At 44.7% G+C, this 20,191-nt stretch overlaps 2 protein-coding genes across 4 annotated transcripts in view; one reads left to right on the top strand and one right to left on the bottom strand.

The window, feature by feature from the left end:
- The window catches only part of FOXJ2 (forkhead box J2), a 31,676-nt gene extending 24,794 nt beyond the window's left edge, over positions 1–6,882 (top strand). For both annotated transcript variants that reach the window (XM_079991623.1, XM_079991622.1), the window contains exons 9-11: positions 122–322; positions 1,979–2,077; positions 4,483–6,882. In XM_079991623.1, the coding sequence (XP_079847749.1) occupies positions 122–322; positions 1,979–2,077; positions 4,483–4,562 (380 nt within the window). In that variant the 3' untranslated portion in view covers positions 4,563–6,882. The remainder of the gene's footprint in view (positions 1–121; positions 323–1,978; positions 2,078–4,482) is intronic.
- A 4,192-nt stretch (positions 6,883–11,074) lies between these two features.
- Positions 11,075–17,317, bottom strand: C3AR1 (complement C3a receptor 1). 2 transcript variants are annotated; one of them, XM_079991673.1, is made up of 2 exons: positions 16,307–17,317; positions 11,075–13,482 (listed from the first exon to the last, which is right to left on the bottom strand). In XM_079991673.1, exon 2 carries the CDS (start codon positions 13,447–13,449, stop codon positions 12,055–12,057), a length of 1,395 nt encoding a protein of 464 aa, XP_079847799.1. In that variant the 5' UTR covers positions 13,450–13,482; positions 16,307–17,317; the 3' UTR covers positions 11,075–12,054. The 2 variants fall into 2 exon arrangements, with proteins under 2 accessions (XP_079847799.1, XP_079847798.1); XM_079991672.1 differs by having other exon boundaries at positions 11,075–13,452; positions 16,307–17,316.
- Between the last annotated feature and the right edge of the window lie 2,874 nt (positions 17,318–20,191).

Raw genomic sequence — 20,191 nt, 5'->3', positions numbered from 1 at the left:
GGGAAAGGGGCCCTTCAAAGGCTTAGAGTGGGAAGTAGAGATATAGAGAAGGATCTCTTTGGCAAGAGTAGAGAACAGTGACGCCTAGTTTCTTACCTCTCTCTTTCTCTGGCCCCTGCAGAGTTGATGGAGAGTCTGCGCCAGGCTGAGCGTAAGAACTGGACTCTAGATCAGCATCACATTGCCAACCTCTGTGACTCCCTCAATCACTTTCTCACCCAGACCGGTCAGCTCCCTCACCTGGGAGGCCCACAGCAGCTTCCCCGAATCTCCGAGTCCTGTGCCATGAATAGTGGCAAACAAGAGCAGCCCATGAACCAAGGTACTCAGCAGGGCTTTCTGGGTGGGGACCTGCCATGCCAGGACAGTAGGTGAGACAGAATCAAAGAGGTGTAGCCACACCCCCTCACGTGGCATCATTTCTAGGGATGGGGATAAAAGGTTCAACAAAGCATATGTTTTTGTCACATCCGGTCTCCGTCTCTCAGATTTTCCCTTACCTTGATCTGTTTTGCCTGATCCCTTAGTATGCGGGGGGGGGGGGGGAGAAGAGTGTAGTTTGAGGTGTTTGAGGTGCCTGTACCATCGCCAAAAATTCTGAATGTTCAGTGCCCAGAGTATATCTGAGCAATGCAAAGATGGTAGCAAACACATGCTGCAATGTTGGCAACTGCCATTACCATAAATGAGTTTTCCCCCACTTACGGTAGGCTCAGATTTGCATAGGATGGATGGCTAAGCATGTCCAGTTCTTTGCCACTTTACACAGCTAGCAAGTGTGTGTCTGTGCATACTGAGAAATACTGTGTTTTACTGAGAGATGAAAATGTACCTCATGAATGGGTGCATGTGTGTCTGTTTCAAAAGGGCCAAGACATAGTTTATCAGCCTATCTCAGCTTTTATCGTTCTGACTAGTGTGAAAGACTCAAGGAAAACAATCAGGGACCTGATGACCACTTCTTAGCAACACACAGCGGTTTTAAAACAAGTTATAAGAAAGCATTCTGCAAAAGCTTATTCACAAGTCACCCATAGAACACATGGAGATAAGAAAGAAAGCCTTTGCTGAAAAGAATCAGAAGAATTCACAGAGCTTATACAAATGCAAAGACATATTTGCAGTTATCAAAGGATGTTCAGGTTGCCCCATTTTTCACTGCTAGAGTGAGATTGCATGGTATGAATTTATTCCACAATTCAGCCATTTCCAAAGAGTCTTCTGTTGTCCATAAAATATGAATACTGGGCTGCACATGCTCATTATGTTGCATGGATAGAGATCTGATGACACATTGTGTGAAAACATCTACATATTGTTACCTCTTCGACTCAAATTGCACCCCACCACATTTACTCTAGTGTTATAAAGTCATATGAGTAGCATAGGTTTGTAAATAACCACTTACCTGTAAGAAATGCCTCCAGTTAATCCATGATGGAATTAATTATACAATGAAAGACTTGTAACAGTTTTCAAAAATTACTGAACTGGCCTAGTGGGCTAGTAATTTTTGTGGATTTCTTTGCAAAGCTGAATTAGTATGCTTTTAAAAGAGCATTAAGATAAAAAGAGGAAGTCTTTAAGAGTTGATCTAGCAAATTTATGTCAACTTTGTAACTATAGTGCTCAGCCATGGCTAGTGAGGTACATGAATTCACATACAACAAAACTGAAACCAAAAACAGATCTGTGTTTTGTAGAAAATGCAAATTGTACATATATCTTTTTGATTTTTTTATGTATTGAGAAAGTTGCTAATTGTTTTTCATATTTATATCTGGCAAAGGAGCCAAACCAGTTGAATGATAGAAACCATCCCTGATTTTCTGTATCCCAGATGATGCTACAGATAAACTTATAGGAAGACCTGAGAGCATGTGTAGAAGTCACATATCCCACCTTAATCGTTTGTGTTTCCAGGTTGCAAGCAGGTAGCTGGGGCTATTGATGGTTCTTTTCCCCTTTTCTCTGCTAGTGAACTCTTACGGTCAGCCACAGCCTCCCCATCTCTACTCTGGGCCATCTCCAATGTACCAGATTTCCACCCAGGACACGCCAGGGTATAATCGTCCAGGTAAGGATGAGTTTTGAGATACTCTTTGAACATAAAAAGTTGAATAATTTCATTTCTGGCTTGCTCCAGGGTCTAGCTGGCAAGTATAAATCATCTGCTTTCTGCTATCATCTCTTTCCCCAAACATATGCAGATGATTTCTAGCAAATGTTTGAGTTAGGTGCTTAGTTACACAGGCTAAACCACCCACACATTGCTTGGCCCAAATGCTTAGTTACTACAGTGGACACTTGTGTTACGTAACTTTCGGGTTATGAATGCGGCAACCCCGGAAGTGTATACTTCTGGGTTTCACCGCGCATGTGCAGAAGCGCTCTATCGTGCCACGTGCATGTGCAGAAGCAGCGCCTCTAGATGCAGACTTTTCGGGGTATGTACGGACCCCTGGAACGAATTAAGTTCGTATCTGGAGGGTCCACTGTTCTACAGGTGTAGAATGCAAAGACTAAAAGTGCATGGGACTGGGAAATTCAGAAAATAGAAAGAAGTACAAAAGTTGAGGTGCTAATATTTACCTGTCATGTGGTTGAACGAACTTGGAAAGGTGAAAAACTGGGTTGTCTACTGCAACTCAAGAGGGGCACTGTCTATAATGTGCTAGTAGTCTACAGCTGAGCAGACTTACTTATTAGTTCCAGTGAAACCCAGTGTCCCTGCAGACATTCTCTCTCTTTCTTACCTACCGGACAACAAAATCCACCAGGGCCTTGCAGAGTCTAGTCAAAATGCTTCTTTCCTTGCAATTAATCTCCAGTTTTATCCTGGGTTCTTTCAAACCTTTCAATTCATTTAAACATAGAAAAAATTATCCTTTGGGAAAGGGGCCTCTGCATGAAGGAGTCCTGAATAATTCTGAAGAAAATGACAAACACAGTTCAGATACAAGGAGTATGGAGAAGATTGAGACAAGGAAAGGGTCTAACTTAAATTAATGACAGGGAGAAAAGCCATCTTCCACACCCACTGTCAGGGGCTCAGGAGCAGAGGCACAGGGGAGAGAGGAAATGGAGAGCGAAGGGGAAGAATCTGAGGGCAGCGGAGGAGAGTATGAAAGTGGCCCGAGAGATTCCATGAGCTTCTCCAGCGAATCAGAAGATTCCCAGAGGGGGGCGCCGATGGCCAGGGCAAGGGGGGTCCCAGGGGGGACACACCAGAAGCAAGGGGCCAGCGGGGACTCCCAAAGCAGCAGCGAGAGATCAGGACCAGCTCCTCCACCAGAGCGTAGTGGGGGGGGAAGAGTCCCATGTATCAGGGCCAGCTTCTCCTCCAGCAGGGAGAGAAGATGAATCAGGGCTGGCCACGCCTCCATCGCAGAGTGAGGGAACGGAGGGGAGGTCAGGTCCAGCTAGCCTCTCCGAAGGGGGAAGCAGTGACAGGAGCAGTGTAACGGTCAGGAGGAAGGTTGCCGGTTGGGCGCGCGCGCCAAGTTCAAATGTACAGGCGCGCGGCACAGCAGAAAACCCGGATTGGGAACCAGGTCCTAAAGCCCGCCGGAGGGAGGGGGAAGACTCAGGGGACTCAGCGTCAGAAGAGTCTAGAAAGGGCAAGACCCCAGCGGACAGGCGGACCCAGAGGAGGAAAGAGCAAAGGAAGAGGTGGAGCAAGGCTAGAGTCTTAAACTGGTGTCTGGGGGGAGGAGACTCAGACGGAGCTTCAGCGGTCTAGAGTTTAAGACGTAGAGCTGCGCGCTGCGGCTTTGAAATCGAAACTGCACTTCAATAAAGACTTTTATATATAACAACGGACTGGCGTTGGTCCTTTGTGAGCTGGGACCTCGGGCAGCTCTGACACCCACCTATAGAGCATCTGAAAGCAGAACAGCCTTCTGGTGTGATCCCAAATGGCTGTACAAACTATGAATACAGTATACATCCAGTAACAGGGGAAACTTACCAGTAAACCTCACTTCAATCTGAACCAGGCTTTTCGCAATGAGTCATTATAGTAGAAAGACACAGGTAATGTGTTTTCCTGGGTCTGCCTAAGTCATGCCAGCTGTTTTACCACAGGGTTAAAGCAAAGTCCACGACTCAGATCTCATTCTAATGAGGTGATCTCACCTTTGCTGGAAAATGGTTCAGCTTGGCCCTCTCAGGAAATGCAGGATATGCTTTTAGGCTCAATCCATTCACTCACAAGAGATAACAGACAAAGTGTTGCTTGCATTAGATATGACATTGGATTCCGGAATTAATTGAAGCAATTGCAGCCTCCTGTTTAAGGGCCTGAATATGTTGACAGTCTCACATATGCCACCAGGGCCAAGCCAAAAACACCATTTGGGGGCATGTGCAGAGTTTCAACTGAACTGAGCTGCTCTGTAATGATCATAGTAGTTTATTATCAAGAATTCTACATAACAGACCACTTGTTTCCTGTTTTCTTCCTTTCTGCAATGCATTCAGGTCATCATCTGGTTCCACGGCCGCCTCCAGGTGCCAATGAGGAAATCCCTGATGATTTCAACTGGGATTTGATCACCTAGCAAGTTACAGACTTGATAGCACATCCCTCATGTAGGGTATGGGAAGGGGAGTCTGGGGTTTGGATCACAAGACCAGCACCTCCAGCCTCTTTCCTTGCCTGTATATAGATATATATTCTCTACTTCCGCCAGAGAAGCTGCCGCAAGATGCTGCCGAAGATAATCCTTCCTTGCGCTCCCTGTTTTACCTTATTTTCTTCTTCTTTATTATTATTATTATTATTATCATCATCAATAATAGTGCACAGCCCTTCTGCTCCATCTTCCAGCTTCGGATTTTATGTGTTTACTGGCACCCTGTGTGGGATGGAGGGTAGGAAAACTGTTTTTTGGTGTCATGAGAAGACCTCGGAAGGAGGAATTCTTGAGGGCACCTTTCTCTTCCTGCATCACCTGCGTTTTAACAATCCCGCTTTCCCTTCAAGGTGGCCAGTGACTCTGTTTTATTGGCTACAAAAGTGAGAGAGCCCCGTGAATCTTGAAAGTCTGTAATAATTATGTTCTTTCTTAAATGTTGTAAAGGGGGGGAGGGGAGGGGAGGGTTAGACCGGCGTTGAAAGGAGGTCTGTGAACTTTCTCACACCAGCAGGAGCAGCAGGATTAACAAGTGCACAGAATATGAGGCTCTGGGTGTGGAGAAGAGCTGGAATATTGGAGTTTGACAGAGACAGGCTTGCCTTAGTGGAAGGTGAGGACTTCCCTCTAGCTGAAACATTGTGGTTACGAGTCTGCTGCTTGGTAGGGACTGAGTGTCTGGTATAGATGATGGGGGCCTTTACCTTTTTTCTACACTGCCTTTTTCAATCACTGCCATTTTGCACTTTCCCCCTCGGCAGACGATGAAAGCTTGACAGGTCTGGCTTGTATCCGCATCATGTGGCTTGGGTACCAAGATCGAACCAGAATCCTCAGGGCTTGTCTTATCACAGTTCCGCCCCCCTCCTGCTGCCTTCTCTCATAATGCAGTAAGGCTCTTATTTGAATATGCAGATAAGACATAAAAATCAAGAAGTAACTTCTCTACCCTGCAAGGTTTTGTTTTTCAACTCCTGAATTTGACTTCCTCTCAATTCTCTAGAAAGTGTTGTGGCTTGTGATGCAAGAGTAAGAGCTGAGGGTGTCTTGTCTGCCTTATATAAAATAAGCAACTGGTGGTCCCTGTTTCGTGGATAAACTTAAGGTGAAAGGAGGAATGTAATGCTGAGCAGAGCTTGGTGGGTGGAGGGTTTAAAGCTTTCTGGTAGAGGCTAAGTGATTGTGGAATATCTCTGTGAAGAAGATGCCGAAAGTGTATAGCTGGAATAGGAGGGAAAGTTGGAAGGGCCCTTCCAAGTCACGTGGGGTCAGGAAGGGCAGAAGTTCAGTTGTATGGCAGTCCTTAGGAGACAAGGAAGAAGAAGGGTGCCAGTGTAGGATTGAATTTTGAACTGGATCTGGCTAGGTGACCTCTTTGCTGCTTTGTTTTCAGTTTCTAGTGTGACTCTCTTTTGCCAGACCTCTTGTTAATCTGCATACTCTTTCAGCTGCAAGCCTGCTTTGTGTGAAGAAGAAACTTAAGTTGGAAGCAAAAAACATCATAGGAAAGTGCTGTGCCCGAGGGTGGGAAGGTTCTGTAGCACTGCTTTTAACTCACTGTTCCATTGGATTTTGGAGGGAGGGAATTTTTGGTTGTTGGGGAATGGGGCCATCATTGTGTGTACTGAGAGGAGTGGAAAATCCCTGAGCTGAATTCCTGGAGGAGTTTTGATGGTTGTCTACACTGTCCCAAGATGAGAATGATGTGACCAGGAACAGGAGATTCTTGTTGGCGAGTGTCTGTGGAACACGCTGTAGAGATGACTTCTCCTCCAGATGCCAGCTGGTGCTTTTTACAAGTTTTCGAAGAATAAAATCCACAGAAGGTGGAGGGAATAAAAGATCACTCCTATAGGTATTTAAAGGCGCCTTGTTTGCATATGTAAATATATGCCAGTCAGTGTGCAAATTAGCCACATCCTCCCTTATGCCTCTGAATTAACTGCATCATTCTCAAGTGGGTTAGTATTGGAATGGACACATGAAGTCATAGACTCAGCACTGGAATTCTGCACTGTGAGCAGCTGACACAGCCTGTCCTGGAAAAACAAGGGTCAGCAGCACAGAGGGCTGGCCGGCCAGCCTGCCTGCCTGCCTGCCGCGGAGAGAGATTCCTCGCCTGCCCCCCCGCTTCAGTGCAGCCCACAATGCTTTATGTCAAGGAGATGGGAGAGGGGTGTGGCCTCACAGATTTATTTTTTTTTGCATGCTTTCTTAATTAAAAAAGTGAATGTTTATGGTTTAATCCCTTTGGTGCCCCTGTTTTAATTTGTCTGTGGCAACTCGTAAGGTGCAACTCACATCATTGGGCTGGAATTTGGACAAAGGAAATACAGCCTTGTTCTTACTGAAACAAAGCCTGTCATTTTACATATGCTTGATTCCAGTTTATTCCTTACATTTGTACCACCTCATGTTACAACCAGAGCCCAAAGCCATCCCTTCGTGCAGAGTAGTGTCTATACGGTGAATTTTGCAGGAGCACAGAAAGTGCAGAATTCAATGTTTTGAGAAACACTGCATCCTTTTTCTTTTTAAAAAATGCTTTGTCCGTTATGATTTTAAAGATATTATTGAAATTGGGGGCTGAAATCCTAGAATCCAGGAAGGTGTTTGAAAATAGTTTATTTCACTAGGGATGTGGCTTGAGAGCCCTTGCATTGCTCCTTCTCATTATTAGTAAAAGCAGAATAAATTATACAGAATAATACAATACGATACAAAACAATAATCTTTATTGTCATTGTCCCATACAGAACAACGAAATTGAAAGAATCTGCATCAGACATTCAAAAACCAACAATCCTGATATCCCAACCTGGTTAGCCCCCTAAAAACTCTGATACCCCATAATTAAATACAGTATACTCCCATAGAGACTACTTTACACTGTGTTTAAAACCAAAATCGCATTTGGATAGAAACTTTCTCAGGCAGCTAGTCCTAGTCTTTATAACCCTGTACCTTCTTCCAAATTGTGGAATAACTTATGTAAACAGAGATAAATTACAAACCTAGACAGAGCTCTATGAGAGCAGATGAAGTTTAACTTTCATCTGTTCCGGCATCTTGATTTCCACAGTGGCCAGCTAGATTACTCAGGGAAGCCCATAGGCAGGGCATGAAGGCGGCAGCTCTCTCTTGCGCATCCTCAGAGGCATGCCGGCTCTGGTCATGGAGTTTCTATACAGACATCATGACTAGTGGTCATTGATAGAATCATTCTCCCATGAATTTGTCCAGCCCCCTTTGAAAGCCACCTAAGCGGACAGCCATTAGCAGTAAATTCCATAAACTGATTATGCATTGGGTAAAGAAGTACTTTACATTGTCCTCAATTATTGCCTTCTGTTTAATTGGATGGCCCTGATTTTTAGTTCCGGTAACTCACAACATACACACGTTTCACTTGTGCACATTCAGCTTTACACACTTGGCAATATATATATGTATGGAGAAAAAAGACTTTGGCAATTCTACTCACTGTTGAACCCAATGTGTTTTGACTATACAGTCGTACCTTGGAAGTCGAATGGAATCTGTTCTGGAAGTCCGTTCGACTTCCAAAATGTTCAAAAACCAAAGCGCAGCTTCTGATTGGCTGCAGGAAATAATTTGCAAACCGTTCGGGAGCCAAAACGTTTGGGAACTAAGCTGCTCAACTTTCAAGATATGGCTGTACATGATTTTGGCCTTACCCCCTGGTGAGTTAAAAGTCGTCTGTATTATCATAAAGGATTACATACTTTTATAAATATTTATTATGGATCAATGTTCTAGGACATAGAATTAGGACCTTATTAGTCCAGAAGTTTGGTTTTTTTAATAATGTAATTAACACCGCCTTGGCTAGGTGCAACAGATCTTAATCGCAGTGTAGAAACAGCCCTACCAAGATATTTTAAAACTGAGTTGAATCACTTAAATTTGTTTGTTTTTGATATTTGTATCCTACCCTTCTTCTAAGGAGCTCAGGCAACATATTTGGGCTAACCCTGTTTTCTTTTCACAGCAACTGTGTGAGGTTCAGAGAGTGAGGTGCCCAGGGTCATTGCTGAATGATCCAACACTAACAGTATTCATTGCACCACAGTAAATTTCAGTAGAGGAAATTTTGTTGGGTGAGTTGATGTAAGAGCCTATCAGCAGTCAGGAGTTCTAGAAGCCATCAGTGCAGGAATCTACTTTTGTTCTTAAATTTTCTTGTATTCAGTACAACTTCACAGCTCAAAGACCTTCAGGTCCAGTGCTGCAGGAAACTTTTAGATTAGTCAGTGATGGGTGCTTCCTTGTTTCAAAGGAGTGACGGAGTGTGATCCAAAATAAAAGTCATGAGTGGAGACTTTTTTTTTGGCACATTATTTTTGCTGAGCTATGCTATTTATTGAGCAACTTTGACTTTCAAAAGGGAACTGGTCTTTTGAGCATAGTTGAGAAAGGCTGGGTGCAGTGATTGGGTGGAGCATGATGCACATATGGAAGTCAGCTGACTTCCTTGCTGATTCGAGTTTAGAAATAGACAATTTGAGCCCAAAGGGCTTTTCATCAGACCTGCAGCATTCAAAGGGAATCATGTTTTGCACTTAGCTACTTTCTCCAGGGCATGAGCAAAGGCTTCTGTAGCCCCCTTTTCTTCAACATGCATACCAACAGGCTTTCTTCAAACCTTTCCTTTTAGGTATATCTGCTACATACTGGTGGGCCTGGTGTACACACACAACAAATGAGGTGGTAATGATTGGATTGCATCATTTTAGAATGGCCAAGTGAGGGAGCGCCATTTTTGTATGTTTCCCTAGGTTACTTTTCCTTGCAAGGAGAAAACTGCTGGAGAGTGGGTTGAGCTAGAACCTTTTTTTCATTTTTCTTTTTCAAATGCAGGGAAGCATCCAGAAATGCATGTCCTACAGTGGCCTAGTCCATTTTCTTGACTCATTTGTCAAGAAATGTAGATCAGGCACAGAGTTCTCTAACCATCTCAAGGGGGAACACTTAACAGAGGCTCTGTCAGACTTATTCCCATTATGTGAGGCCTAAGCCTCTGCCTCCAGACTGCCTCTTCTTGGTGCTGCCCCCCATAGACAACCTCAGACACTTGAAGGGCCAGCCACCTGGCCTGTAGACAGAAACTCCTCTGTCCCATAGCCTGGTGTCCTCCCTGTGTCACTAGACCGATTAGGACTTGTGGGAAACATTTGGTTCCTGGTGTTCTGCGAGGGCCTGTCCCTATAGACCTCAGTGGTTCAGGAGGTTCTTATGGGGCTCCTGTGTGACAGCCTCAGGCACAGTGGTTCCTGGTTGGCTCCTTAGCTGGTGCATCTGCAGCCCCAACTGGATCTGTCCTGCTGCTGGATTCAAAGGTTACAACAAACTTTGACCAGGCAGACCTGCTTTGAATGTCTCCTCAGCCACAAAGCTCACTGGGTGACTGGGCCAGTTGCTATCTTGCAAGCTAACCTACCTCTCAGGGTTGTTGTTAAAGGGATGCCCATGACTTTGACCTCCTTGGAGGACGGGTGGGGAAGAAATAGTAGCTTCTTGCCTATGCCCTGCCTGATGCAGAGGGGTCACTCAATTCAAGGCCATCCTTAATAGCTTGATCACCAAGCTGCTAGGTGCAGTTTTGTATACACATAATAGAATATATCCTTGTAATTCCCTGTTGTAATAGTGGTGTGTTATTAATACATAGGGTACATTTTACAGAATAGCATAACCAAAAACAAAGCATGAACAAGACAGCAAGGGGATGGGAAGGAGGCAAAAGGGCCACAAGAAGGAATGAAAGTTAGAATTTTCCTTCTCTCCCTTCACATATTTCTGAAAGAGACAGAGATGAGATTTAACTGAAAATACTTCCTTATGGAGAAGGGAAAGGAATAGTTTCCCTGCCTTATATCTTCAGTGAACTCTCTCTCTCTCCTCCCCTCCTCACATTAAACCATAGTTTTATGTTCTTGCTTGGCTTGCAGTTTCCCTTGATTTGTCAAGGAAAGGAGAAAGTTCCTCCCCAACAAGGAATCATGAGGTTGCTCTGTTGGCCTCTGTCCAATGCTTTCAAGAGAAGATGGAAAGGAGCCACTTCCTCCTACCTCTACCCGTGGATGGAAAAGAAAAACAACCTCCCATCCCTTAGGAATAGAGAGAGAAAAGACTAAGAGCAACGCAGCGTCCAGGTCTTTATTGGGTCTTCTGATCTGGCTTTTGGTGTAAATTGCCTGTAAGGGTTCTGCTATTGAGATGCCTGGAGACTGATAGAGCCAGGCTGCTTCCTGGGTGCTCAGGCTCTCTGTCACCCTAGTTGGTTTCTCTCACACACTCTCCCCCCCCCCCCCCAGTATTGAGGCAGAAGGACTAAGCGGTTCCAAATTAAAGTCACCTAGTGTTGCTAGGAAGGGAGAGTAACTATAGGATAAATGTGAAGAGGGAAAAGTCAATTCAGAGGGTTAAAAGCAACTTATTTATTAGTACATGTTTGCAACCTACCCCAATCCAAATACGTAACAGCAAAAAACTGGGACAAAAGCAATGCATCTGCAGCTGAACAGAATAAATTGTACCCCACTTCTCTTAACTCACTCTCCCGGTGCTAGTACTAAAATGTAGGCCTTACAGTGCTTCTGGAAAGGTGCCCAGGTTGGGTGAATTTGCAGTAGGAGAGAATTCATTAACTAGGCAGCCCCTAAGGTATGCTCTGGAAATAAGCACATTTTGAATGGAGTCTCCAGTAGCCCTGAAAATGGACAGGATACTCAAGTCTGCAGGTACTATTTGGCTTGGTTCTGCAGGTTCTAGCCATGCCTGTTGACCACCACCACCCCTTTGACTACCTTTTCCTTTCTGTTGAGCAGCCGTTCCCACCTAAAGTTAAGCAAAGGGGCTTTCCTCCTAGATCTGCTTGCAGAACGTAGGCTCAACCCTTGCCTACCTCTTCCCTGCTTTGCTTTTAGAAATTAAGCACTGCGTCCAGTTTTCTTTGACTGTTTTTGGTGAATGCAGACCACTTACAAAACAAAGCTGCTGACACTTCTTGCAAGATTTCTGTGCCACCGCTAAAGCTTATTCTGGCTCGTCATACATGGCTATGCTACTTCCTTTCATCAACAGGAAAAAAAATATATAACAAGTCAAGTAATACTGTAGGGCACATTTGCAGTGCTAGAAATTTTTTGACAAATTTGGATACCACCACCACCACCACACATATTGCAAAGATAGGCAGTTGTCCCCATCTCCCTTCTGTGGTGTAACCCAGAACTTCACTTGACCCCCTCACACCGCAGCACAAAGGGGATTCACAAGGTGTGGCTTCTCTCTGCATATGCAAGAGCTCCAGATACTAATTCAAAGTGGCCACATCTGTGCCAGTCAAGAATCCACAGTAGCAAGGACAGTTTAGTTGCCTGGAAGCTCCATTTTAGAGGGCGGAAACATCAATATCATGGTCAACTGTAGACTTGCTTCTTTCCTGGGAGAAGGCAGTGGAGCATGTTCCTTCCTCACTGAACGCCCCTTCCAAAATCCCTTGCACCGTCTGGCGTGCTTTTTCCCTGAATTTTTTCCCCACAAAGACATAAAGAAGTGGGTTGATGCAGCTGTTGGCATAGGCCAATGCTGTGGAAACATGGTTCCACAAAGCCAGTGTTTCATAAAGTGCTGTGCTGGGGTTAGCCAGGAGATACAGCACCCCAATGACATGATAAGGAGCCCAACAGAGAAAGAAAGTGACTATCACAAGCAGGATCACCCGCAAAGCCTTCACACGGGACTTTGCAAATTGGTTTCTGAGCATCTTGCGGGCAATAAGGACGTAGCAGGCAGCCATGAGTCCGAAGGGGAGGAGAAAACCAAAGATGCTTCGGGTGACGGTAATGGACACAAGAACGCTTGGCAGCTCATCATAAAAGGGCATTGCCACTGAGTCATTGCTAATCGGGAGGTTGCCAGAGTAATTGCCAAAAAGAAAATAGTCGGGAAGATCGGAATAAATAACATTGGATATGGCAGTAGCTGGGTAGGAAGATTCGTGTGACACGTATTTTGGGCTGGTGACTTCCACCGTCAATGAATCTGTATCTCTATTAGTGCCAAGAGTGTTTGGTGTGCTGGAATACCAAGCCTTGCTTTTGTCTGCATCAAGAATATGGTACTCAGAATACACATCCAAAATTCTGTCTGTGAAAATATCTTCATAGCTACTAGCCACAAAGGTAGGACGTTGACTAGAAAACTCTTCGTTGCTGGGAAACAAATAATCTGGCCATCCTTCCTCATATTCCTCACCGTGCCAATTGTAGACACACCTGGCATTGCCCGATTCATCAATGGAGATTTCGCGATAGAAGAAAGCAGGAAAACACATAATGAAAGCTAGGAACCAGGTAACACCACAGACCACGGATGCGAACCTTACTGTCCGGTGATTCTGACACCAGACAGGCTTCGTCACCACAAGACACCTGTCGATGCTGATGGTGGTGAGGAGGAAGACACTGGCAAACATGTTGAAGATGATGGCAGACGGGATAATCTTGCAGAAAAACCACCCGAAAGGCCACTGCTGATGCAGCGCCAGGTGGACAATGGAGAAAGGCAGGGAGAGGCAGCACACAAAGTCAGCCACGGCAAGGTGCAGAAACCAAACCGTGTTCACCGTTCGCTTCATTTTCAGAGCAACGACCCAGATTACCAAGCCATTTCCAGGGAGGCCCAGGAGAAAGGTGACGGAGAAGATGAGCAGAGATCCAATATGTTGTAATGTGAAGGAGTCCTCAGATTCATAGAAACTCTCATTAGCCATGAATGGAGGCATGTTCTTTAAAAAAGAAAAGAAAGGAGGAAAAGCCTGAAAAATGCAAACAAGCCAAAGTTCTTAGATGCTGTTCTAAATGAGGAGAGTTTGCAGCCTCAGAGATCAGGCCACAGTCAGTGGGAAATTATCCAGCACAAGCTGCTGCTGAAATGCATGGGAGCATTGCAGGGGTACCCTGGGCTCTTGCATCGCTCCCATTTATTATATTCACACTTGTGCAGAAGAACTTCCTAGTGACTTACACCTCCTGTTTGTTTATTAGTGGGAAGGAGTGGTGCTTAGATGTTCCACTTCAAGCAGCAACGTATCTGGGGTTAACCCTGCTAGGGATAGTTCATACGTTCAGCAGAGTCAAGTACAGTAGCAAGATATTTTGGGGGGCTAAACTGCTTCAGGCTACAGGTGGAAGCAGTTCCTTCATGCAGGAAGGTGAATTTATTTAGGATGGGAGAGAACTCAAATATTCAACCCTTCACCTGCAGCCTAAAATAGTGCAGTCCAGGGAAAGCTTTAACTCTTGGTTTGTTGCTTGTACGCAGTGAGATTCATTTGGCAGGTAAGGTCAAAATAAGCCTCTTATTGTATTGCTGCACTTGATGGAAGATCAAGAAAAAGTGTGCAAACTCAGATGATGTTAACACCTGGAGGATGAGAGGGTGGGACCACAAGGGGCAGGAACCCAAAACTTGTGGAAGGCCCTTGACCAACAGGTTGGTGTCCTCTTGTATAATTCATTTAATTATAACCTAATAAGTGGGAATGGTTGTCTTCCTGTTCTCCAGTAATTGGGTGGTGGGTGGAATTCTGTTCTAATTTTTTTATGGGGATGTTGTACAACTTCCATGAATCAATGGTTATCCCAAATTTTTAGTGTCTGTCACTTTCCTAACTGGGAAATGTCCAGGTTTCTTTTTTCAAAGAAGTGAATTAATGGCACCCCAGTTGCAATTGTGCAAACCTAAATTTTTGGTATGTGATTTAATCTCTCTCACAAAATGGTGACAAAACTAGTGGCCACCCTGGAGATTTTTTGTGCTAAGCAATCTCAGCCTTCTTCGCTTTACCCCTTATTCCTTGTACAGGATTAAAGAACACGAGGGCTCTTCCCTGCTTCATGGGTGCAGCAAAAGACATCTTTGCCCTGTGCCATAAAATCCAAGTGGCTCCACTGCCTCTGCAGGTGTGCACACACATTAATTAAATAATACTATCTTGCCTGTTGCCACTCTTTAATGATGTCTAGAAATCGAGGCAGCCACCTTCCCATCTCAATGTGGGCCTGGCTTTTTCTATACTCTTGGAACAAACTTATCTCAATAGGATGAAGGACCTCTGTGGTCTGGCTAGTTCTGCACTGTCCTGTTCCGCTTGCTTACATGGATGCACATCACCAGAATGAGGAGTGGGGTTGCCAATGCATTTGCCCCAACTCGAGGGATCAGTAACCATGTCTGCATTAGTCAGAACTTTAAAGAAGCCCAGTGCAAGGGAATTGGATGTGCTCCCCATCCATGCAGCAGCAGCAGTCTCAGGAAATTACATTAAGCTCCAGTGAGACAGGGGCTTTCCCTTGCCCCCAGGGTGCACCTGCTTGCTATGATAATCCTGGCTGTACCTTGAAAGGCTTGGTGGTGGTGGTTCAGTGTATAAATCCTTTTCTATAATGACTTGAGCTTGGTTCCTTTTTTTCTCATTGCAAATGATGTGGTTCCCTTTGTAGTAGGGGAAAATTTGTGAGTGGACAGCATTTTTGTCTCTTGTATATTTTCATGACGTGTGCGATGTTGCAATTACAGTATAACCAATGTGTCAGCCATGCAGCAGTGACAATTGTGGTCAGTAATAATGAAAGCCCCACCCCAAACATGATGGAATATATAAAAAAAGAATATGTACAGACCATTTGGTTGCTTATGAGTTTTGACAGTAGCACTCTTGTAACCATTTGTTATATTTATTCACAACCGTGAGGGCTCAGAACCTGGATTTCCTCAGAAATTTAAGAGTTTCCTTGTCTTACAGGTCTGGGGACTACTCTTTTTTTAGCACTATGGACCTATTAAAACTGCAGTCGTTGAAGCAGGGCACATATCCATAGTCAATGATTGTGTGGTTATAAGGGCTGTGCATCCACACCCTTATTTTATTACATTTTTAGTACGCAGACAGTATCAGACAAATATTGCAACTACACTATAATAGTATCAAGGCACACTGTTTTAATGATTAAAAAGTGAGTTGACAAGAGGGGTCATGATTTGTAGTCCCTGATATAGCAGTTTTAGTTTCCAGAGCATGTCTCACACAATATAAGCCTGTGCATTGTAAGTTACTGATTTTTATTAAAAACAAAGAGTCTTGTGGCACCTTAAAGGCTGACACATTTGTCTGGGCATCAACTTTCATGGACTATTGTCTGATTCCACAGATAACCATACCATGCATTTGATGAAGTGAACTGTAGTCCATGAATGCTTATACCAGCATACTTTTGTTAGTCTTTAAAGTGGCTCTTTTGCTGGAGCAAAAACAGCAAGCACAGCTACCCCTTTGGAAACTCGATCCTTATTGGTTTTTATTAGGAGAGGGGGGGGGCGCATTTGGTGGCTTTTTGCTTTCCTTAGCAGCTCTCCCTTCTTCAGATTTTTCAAAAAAGAGAGCAAACTCCTAGATAAGATCTCTCTTATTCTGGACAGAGCTCACCAACTATGAATAATTCATAAAAATGATGAATTGCTTTTCTCCCCATCCACCCCACTCAATACTTTCTATTTTCCCTCTCCAGATCCTGGCTATAAGCTTATATGTCTCATATAGGAGCCCTCAACCCCAATCTCCTGCCCCAGCTAACGCCTACCTTTGCTGTAGGACTGGCTCCACAGTAGTTTCTGCTGCTGCTGCTGCTGCTGCAGTCTTTGGTCACCAGCTCCTTCTGTCCGACTGGGTCAAGAATAGGGGAAGAAGAAAAGGCAGCTCTGGACAGGAAGTTGCAGATTGCACTTCTAATCACTTTTACAGGGAGAACATGCTAGTTCATTTTCTTGATTGTTCTGATTAGGAGAGTGCCCACATAAGGCTGAGCAAACTTTTAAGAGCATTTTAGTTTTGTTTTTAAGGCAAAACAGCAGAGATCACTCTGGAGAAAGGGTGCGCTTCAGCCATATAGCTTAAATGGCAGAACATCAGAACTTGCTTGGAATAAATGCACTTCAAAAGCCCATTTTTAAACGAGGTGAAGTTATTTATTTCATCATTGGAAGCATTTATAAGGTGCCCTTTAAGGCCAAGCCCTCACAAAGCAATATACATAAGATGCAATGTGTGTAACTTATAAGGATGCAGGTGCCATCTGAAAATGAAACAAAACACTTCTTTGAATCGCAGAAGCCATTTGTGCCCTCAAAGAAAGGCAGTTGAAAAGAGTTGTGCTTTCAAGTTCCTTCTAAAGGCTTAGACTGAAAGGGCAAAGTGTAGGTTAACAGAAAGGAGTTCCATTACTGGGGCCACCCCCAAGAAAGCCCTGCTCTCTCTCACACTCTCTAGCCTAACCAATCTTCTCAGTAAGGAGGTAGAAGAGCAGGACCTCCGTAGTGGCATATGGGCAGCATCAGACAAGTAAAGGTGGCCTTTAAGTTAACCTGGGCTTTAAATAAGATAATAATAATTATTATTGGTAACCAGTTCAGTTGGTGCAAAAAATGGTGTCACATGTTCAGGTGTCCTGGTTTTGTTCGCATCTGAGTAACTGCATTTTGCACTAGCTGTAGTTTCATAGGTAGCCCTACATGATAGGGCACAATAGCAGTCTTAACTTGGAGGTTCCTATCCTGTCCTAGCCACTCTAATTAGGTTCACAGCTGGTATAAAGTCTAAGATGCTAGAAGGTGTTCCTGTATAAGAGCTCAATCCAGAGTAGCAACCGTCAAAACCTGTTTTTACCCAGCTTAAATTTCAGCTTCCTCTTCATCCATCTCAGGCACCCAGTTCATGTGGTCCACAACCTTCATGGGCGATTTAGGCAAAAAAGAGAGGTAGAGCTGTCTATCATCTGCATATTGGTGACATCGCTGCCTAAACCTCTGGTTGGCTTTGTTTAGATGCTGAAGAGCATGATGGATCATAGATAAGATGGGACCCTTATCCATGAAGAGACCATGGGGTGGAATAGAAGTCACCCAGCACCACCTGAGACCAACCAACAAGGAAGGATTGGAGTCATTGTCATTCTGTACCACCTAGGCTGGACAGGTGGGGACATAATGGTCACCACCCTAGTCCCCAGCACACATTATCCACCAGGGTCTGTTGCAAGTCTGTTTTCACCCAAAAGCCAGGTCAGAACGTGGTTTGGAATGAATCTTAATAAGAAACCATTCATCATATTCAATAAGTAATATGAGTGATTTCCCTACTGTCTTTCAGGGAAGCTTATCAGGTATAGTGGTACCTCAGGTTAAGAACTTAATTTGTTCTGGAGGTCTGTTCTTAACCTGAAACTGTTCTTAACCTGATGTGCCACTTTAGCAAATGGGGCCTCCCACTGCCACCATGCGATTTCTGTTCTCATCCTGAAGCAAAGTTCTTAACCCGAGGTACTATTTCTGGGTTAGCGGAGTCTGTAACCTGAAGCGTCTGTAACCTGAGGTACCACTGTATTCCTCCATGTGAAGGGTCAGTAATGATGGACTTAATGAAAGGCAGCTTTATTTCTGCTTTAGTTTTGAAATGCAGAGAGGTCTCTTGGGAGATAACCACAGTCTGCTTTCCACTCCCATTTAAAGAAACAAAACAGAAACCCAAGTTCATAGAATAGAATCATAGAATCATAGAGTTGGAAGAGACCACAAAGGCCATCGAGTCCAACCCCCTGCCAAGCAGGAAACACCATCAGAGCACTCCTGACATATGGTTGTCAAGCCTCTGCTTAAAGACCTCCAAAGAAGGAGACTCCTCCACACTCCTTGGCAGGAAATTCCACTGTCGAACAGCTCTTACTGTCAGGAAGTTCTTCCTAATGTTTAGGTGGAATCTTCTTTCTTGTAGTTTGGAACCATTGCTCCGTGTCCGCTTCTCTGGAGCAGCAGAAAACAACCTTTCTCCCTCCTCTCTGTGGTATCCTTTTATATATTTGAACATGGCTATCATATCACCCCTTAACCTCCTCTTCTCCAGGCTAAGCATGCCCAGCTCCCTTAGCCGTTCCTCAAGTTGCCAGTCTTAACCCTGAAATGATTACTGGGAGGGAGTTTGGATGCGTTTGTGTGCATACGGCGGGGGCAGTAAGACTCATCAGGCTTGGCCAACCTTGTCCCCTGTCCCCCAACGGAAGTGTGCATCCTAAAACATGCATCTGCAGTCCCTAATGCAGGGATGGCTAACCTGTGGGCTGGGCTACAACTCCCCTACTCTTGACCACTGGCCACGCTGGCAAGGGCTGCTGGGAGTTGGGAGTCCAGCATCATCTGCAGGGTCACGCAGGTTCCCTGCTGCTCCTGAAGAGATGCTGCCAGCCTGGCTGGCCTGTCAGGCAGGCCTTGGGTGGGTGGGGAGCAACCTGGTAGTGGTGCTAAGTATAGCTCCAGCCCATGTGCTCATGCACCGCCATCTTAATGATGCCACCCCTAGACTCAGTGTGCAAAGGTCAGGAGTGACTTAATTAAGACAGTGAGTGACACCGAGAGTCTGGGTGCACAGCTGTGTTCTGCAGTGCTGCTCAGCCATCGGTGCTGCCAGCAAAAGGGGAGGGCTGCCTGTCTCAGAAAGGGGATGGATGATTCATCAATGATGTGGGCCATCAGCTTGAACTCACACCACAATCTGAATTATGCTGCTCCTGCCCTGGACACGGGGTGTGTGTGTTGGGAATGGGCTTGGCACAATTAGGATTGCAGAACTGTTAAATTCAAGCGGGTGGCTCAAAATTCTGCTCACTGCTGCTGCTGCCTCTGCCATCATTATCATGATAGGCAGAAGACCCGCCTGCAAACAAATAAGTCCCCCCCCCGAAAAACTTGGGAGTCCAGATTGTCCACAGATGACAAACTGTTGGGGGTAAAAAATTCCCTGGGGGTTCCTCCCCACTTAAATTATACTTCCAGAGAAAACTATTATGTTGGTCACATCTGTTAAAACACAATAAAAATAGCATTTAAACTATTTGTGGCATACTTCTTGGTTGTTTTTGGAGTAAGATAGAGCCAATTTCCACACACATAGCTGAATGTTAACAGGAGTTCAACTGATATTAGCTAAAACACGAAATAATATGCAGAGAAGCTCACAGATGTGATGTTGGTCACTATGCAATTACCCTTATTTGGAAATGAAAAGCATACACAGTATTTTATGCAATAGTTTAGTGATACAGACAAGCCCAATCCCATCTGCCAATGACTGAAACTCAAAACCACCACTTTGGTTTGATATTTTTATAGAAGCAATAATACTCTGTTAGAGACAGAAACTCTGGGGGTGAAACTCTCAGGTTCCTTCTGAAGTGAGGTTTTTCTGATGAAAATCCAGGCGGCAGCAGAGAAAAGGGAATCCTTCCGATTTGTAATGCTAGCTTTATATTGGGGTGGGGTGGAAATAATATGATGGTGATGTAATTAAACGTTTTTAAAGAAAGACCCCCGACTGCCCAAGAGCGGCACGCGTCGTGTGCTGAGGGGGTTGTGGCAGGTAAAAGGTTGGGGGCTCAGGGAGAACAATCACAGCCAGGCTAAAATCTTGAACTTCATTA

The sequence above is a fragment of the Podarcis cretensis genome, assembly GCF_951804945.1.
Source record: "Podarcis cretensis genome assembly, chromosome: 9".
In the NCBI taxonomy this organism is placed as follows: Eukaryota; Metazoa; Chordata; class Lepidosauria; order Squamata; family Lacertidae; genus Podarcis; species Podarcis cretensis.
Note: the sequence above shows the minus strand (reverse complement) of the source record. Positions and strands in the feature narration are given on the sequence as shown.

Excerpts from the sequence above, each read along its gene's own strand:
- C3AR1 (XM_079991673.1), bottom strand. The coding sequence starts at position 13,449 with ATGCCTCCATTCATGGCTAATGAGAGTTTCTATGAATCTGAGGACTCC.